The 4,755-nt window shown below is 37.4% G+C and overlaps 1 protein-coding gene across 1 annotated transcript; it reads right to left on the bottom strand.

The window, feature by feature from the left end:
- Positions 1–1,409: 1,409 nt before the first annotated feature.
- LOC145611631 (small ribosomal subunit protein uS2-like) lies at positions 1,410–4,243 on the bottom strand. Its single transcript, XM_081666975.1, has 5 exons — positions 4,159–4,243; positions 2,887–3,149; positions 2,586–2,783; positions 2,157–2,352; positions 1,410–1,569 (listed from the first exon to the last, which is right to left on the bottom strand). Exons 1-5 carry the CDS (start codon positions 4,241–4,243, stop codon positions 1,508–1,510), a joined length of 804 nt encoding a protein of 267 aa, XP_081523101.1. The 3' UTR covers positions 1,410–1,507.
- Positions 4,244–4,755: the final 512 nt, after the last annotated feature.

Genomic DNA, 4,755 nt, shown 5'->3' with positions numbered 1-4,755 from the left:
AGCAATGCATGTTTACTTGCACAACTTTTTGCGGAACACCGATCACAACATGTTTATCGTGGATATCTTCCATCCATGGAGGATAAATGGCGTAAATATTACACCGATATTCCTATGATTTATATTTTTGCTTCTATTTTAGATCCTAGACAAAAATATGATGGCACCTTTTTATTAATTGATATTTATTATAGTAACATGAATTTTGAAGATGATGTTGAAACTTTTAAGAATAAGGTGAAGGATGAGTTTTTTAATTTATATAATGTTTATGAAAGTAAAAATGGAACCGTGTCTCGATTTTCCCCTTCTCAAACATCCAAAAATGTAAGTAAACGGGCCAAAGGTTTATTTGCACAAGCTGCTAACTTGATGTCTAAGTATTCAGGTACAGAATCATCATCATCTAGGAGAACACAAAGTGATGTTTCGGAGTTGCAAATGTACTTAAGTTACGACTTCATGAAAGGCATGGACGATGAAGAGAAGTTTGGCCTCGACATCCTCGATTGGTGGAAATCACAAGCCGTGAAACATCCAATTTTGTCGGCAATGGCTCGTGATATTTTTGCTATCCAAGTCTCCTCCGTTGCTTCCAAAAGAGCTTTTAGTGCGTTGGGAAGAGTTCTAGATGATAGAAGAACAAGACTAAAACCCGAAACACTTGAAATGTGTGTTTGCTTCAAGGATTGGTTGGATGCCGAAACTCGTTCTTAAGATCGTACTTATGCACAAAACGACGACGATGAAGGAACGTCGACTTCTTTTAGTTCTCATACTTCTCAATCCACTCAATTGGCGGATGAACTTGAACCTCTAGGAGACGAAGACGAAGATGAAGACGAAGGAGAAGACGAAGACGACCAATAATAATTACATGATTACATATTTACATTATACACTATTGTATTCTTTTTGTATTATCGAACTTCGTATTCCGTATAATAAATGAAGTTATTCAATATTCACACACTATTGTACGATTTTTAATTATCATTACTTATTTTGTAATTTTGTATTATTGAATTATCGTATATTCGTACCAGCTACCGTCATATAATAAAATAAGTTATTCTTCAATTTTTGGTGTTTTCGGATTATCGCACTCGTATTTTTTTTAAATTATATGCATTTTTGTTTTTAATTCATTTTTTTTAACATTTAATTTTTTTTTTTTTAAAAAAAAAGTCGAGGCACAGTTTGGCCTGCGACCCGGCACGGCACGGCCCGCTAGGCACGTGGGCCGTGCCGTGCCGTGCCGTGGGCTGGGGTGTGCCAATTCCAGGCACGGCACGGCACGGGCACCACCCCGGCACAGCCAGGCACGGCCCGCGGCGGCACGGGCACGGCCCGTGTCCACCTTTAGTCTACAACTAGAAGTGTATCAAAGTGTGTAGCTTTCAATTCAATGCCAAAATTTTGAGGGTTGCCTTTGAAGAACAAGATTTTATCCTCTGCAATACTACTCTCATTGCCATCCAGTAGTGGGTGGAGCAGCAACCTCTTCCTAGCCTTCGGAAATTGAAGATACTGGAGCTTCTGCTGATACTGCTGTTGCTGCTACTGGAGCTGTGGAAAGCACAAACAAAAACAATCACGATAGGCACGTCACAGTTTCGTCTCACCTACTTACAGCTATGATTTGTGATTCTACATACATAGTCCAACTCTTTCATCTTCTGGAAGTATATTTTAATTATTTGCTATTTTAATACACTAGAACAGTGTTTGCTTAACTCATGATATAAGATTTGGTATAGGAACGCTACTCGGTACCTAGTTTTAAAAATTGGGCTGAAAATGAACCACTTCCACAGTTCCACATATAAATTTGCCTTTCTTAGATTGCAGCTGTGGAATTCCAATGTGAAAACGATATGAAGAGGGGCTAATTCACCACTCCCCTTACAACTACAACCCGAGAAAGGCAAATTCATACGTATGGGTATATGACTATATGGTGATGCACCATATAGTGTATATGAAAGAATGAAATCATCCACTAACTCGAGAAATAAATGCTGACATTCCACTATCAAGTTAAAGCACTAAATGTTGGATTTAATAAAAAGGCTGACAGTTCACTATGATTTTCCATAATCAACAGTTGCAACAGAAAATTTAGCTCATCTATGAAGAAAAAGAAATATGGTTACCTGGAGCAGTAGCCCACTCAGCATCAGAAACTAGAGGAATTTGACCAGCTGAAGCAATCCCCTCAGGAAGTGGAGCAGAAGCCCACTGGTCTCCAATGAGAGCAGCACCACCATAGTCTCCGTAGTCAGCAACAACAGCTTTTTCCTCTTCTGCTTCTTTTGGATCTTCTGGCTCTCGGTGGAAGAACAGGTCAACCTAGACAAAGTAGGTATATTTAAATCAGCTAAACAGACAAAGTACTCAATTACTGCAAGATAAACACTTCTTGTGAATTGTAAATTAAAGAGGTAGAAGTAAATAGTTTCACTCTATTACACTTGTGCCTCAACACATTTTGCAAAATGAAGAGGTGGTAATATCACAAACACAATTTTACATAAAAGGCATCAGCACAATGCCCACAAAATAATCACCCAAAGCTTACTCACCATAACATCCCATTTCTGTCCAACGCCAATGGTTCCACGCATTTGAAGAACCATCCTAGCCAATAGCCAATACAAACAACCAATGCTGTGCCTCCCCTTGCTGTTAGCAGGGATGGCAATGTCAACATAACGCATGGGGGAATCAGTGTCACAGAAAGCAATGGTAGGGATATTTCCAAGAGCACCCTCTTTTATAGGCTGCAGACAATTCAATGATATACATCAAAAGAATGAACAAGACAGCAATAATGGATGAAATATAAATTCAAAAAATGTTAGCACATGTAGATGAGGAAATAACCTGATGATCGGTACGTGGATCAGTCAGAATGAGAAGACGAAGTTCACAGAAACTGGTCTGAAGCTGATTGGTGAAGGTTCCAGGAGTATGCCTTCCTGCAATAGCCTGGGCTCCAGTGTACTGAGCAAACTTCATCACAGCTCTCTGACCGTACGGCCTAGCTGACTGGACAATAATGTCCTGAGGGTTCTCAATAGCTACAATAACCCTGGCAGCCATTTGAAGTTTTTCCCATGTCTTTCCCAAATTAATGATGTGAATACCTGATAGTACATATTGTCAGATTAAGATATGGTGTAGCATCTTAATAAGAGATAAAGTACAAGAACTTCAAATTAGGAATCTGAACCATAATACTGAAACTAATATCCACACGGAATTTGGAATGTTGCTGGGGAAATAAAATTAGAGACATCTAAACCAATCAAAAAAGGGAAAAACGACCTTCTCCTCTTACATACATTCAAATAAGGCCATGTCAACACACTCTTAAAAGATATTTGTTTGTTAGAATGCAGCTTGATTCATTAAAAGATAACCAAAGAATGAAAATTCGAATGTTGGTCACCTTAACACCATGTCATGCAGCTTGATGAACAATAATACCATAATAGGGTATGTATAATACTACTAGTCATAGATTTTTCCTAGAACAATACACACTGGTATAAAAGTCTTCAAATATAAAATTTATAAAGCTATAACCTATAATCAATCGAATCGACACTTCTATTTGCCTACCAAACCACATATTGGACAATTGAAATGGGTGTAAATACTTGAGTCTAACCCTTAATGCATTAGAGAAAAGGACTAACCCAGCATATCTATATTATATGCATCCTAGTATTCAGAATCTAACTTGTCCAATCCATACAGCCTAAACCACGGCTACTCGTATTTAGTCGTCACATTACTAGTCCAAATTACACTATCAACGTGACTATTAATTCCAAACAAATGGAAAAATAAGGTCAAAACTATAACAGCATAGCAAGCGAAATATCAATAATAAGTAATAACCACATCAACATTCCTCTTATACAGAAACAACTGCAAATTAACACCTTTAAATTGCATTGCATTTGTGTCAAAAAACCCAAAAAAACCCATCAATCATAACATCAAATTCTATAGTCCTAACACAAAAACAAGTAAACCCCAGAAAAAAAAAACACAGATTTAAATCTAACAAACAAAATACAAGACAGATTAATATGATTAATTCTTATAATACTCAATAAATTAATTCAGAATAAGAAAGAGAGATACCGTCAGAACGGCGTTTATGGATGTAACGCTCCATCTGAAAATCGCAATTTTTGGTGCCAAGATGAACATCAGCAGAAAGCATCATTTGGACGCCTTCCTCTTACGGGGTCAAACGTCATGACTCCATTGTTGTTGCTGCTGCTGCTTTGATTTTCTCTCTCTTCTAATGAAGAAAAAAGGGTATCGAGTTATGGTGATGGCCAGGTTGAAGAGAGAGTGTAGGCAATAGCTCGGCAGTAAAGAACTGAAAATTGGTGAAGGAAATCAGCACAAATACTGCAGCAAAGCCCAACGTCTTCTACAAACCCTAATTTTGTTTATTGACTTTACTACCCTCTCCACTCTTTGTTCTTATTTTAGTTGGATCTTGTTAACAAATGCCCTCGGGGTGTTAGATAAACATGAAAAATATTTTCTGAAGTAGTATCAAATAATCAAATAGGTTAGAATCATGATTTAAATAAAAAACCTATTTTTAATTTGAACATTATAAAAATAAAAGGGTCATATATATTTCCAAACGTCATTATATGATCCTAAGACGTATCCCCTTGGGTTTGAAGACTTTTCGCCACCGGGCCCTGTAACCTCAAATTT

This window comes from Chenopodium album, chromosome 24 (assembly GCF_948465745.1).
Source record: "Chenopodium album chromosome 24, dcCheAlbu1.1, whole genome shotgun sequence".
Classification (NCBI taxonomy): Eukaryota; Viridiplantae; Streptophyta; class Magnoliopsida; order Caryophyllales; family Amaranthaceae; genus Chenopodium; species Chenopodium album.
Note: the sequence above shows the minus strand (reverse complement) of the source record. Positions and strands in the feature narration are given on the sequence as shown.

What these genes read in the sequence shown, in the direction of transcription:
- LOC145611631 (XM_081666975.1), bottom strand. Translation starts at nt 4,243, where the DNA reads ATGATGCTTTCTGCTGATGTTCATCTTGGCACCAAAAATTGCGATTTT. An exon ending in CCATAAACGCCGTTCTGACG is followed by an intron (nt 3,150 to 4,158) that starts GTATCTCTCTTT and finishes ATGTACTATCAG; the next exon opens with GTATTCACATCATTAATTTG. An exon ending in GACAGAAATGGGATGTTATG is followed by an intron (nt 2,353 to 2,585) that starts GTGAGTAAGCTT and finishes TACTTTGTCTAG; the next exon opens with GTTGACCTGTTCTTCCACCG.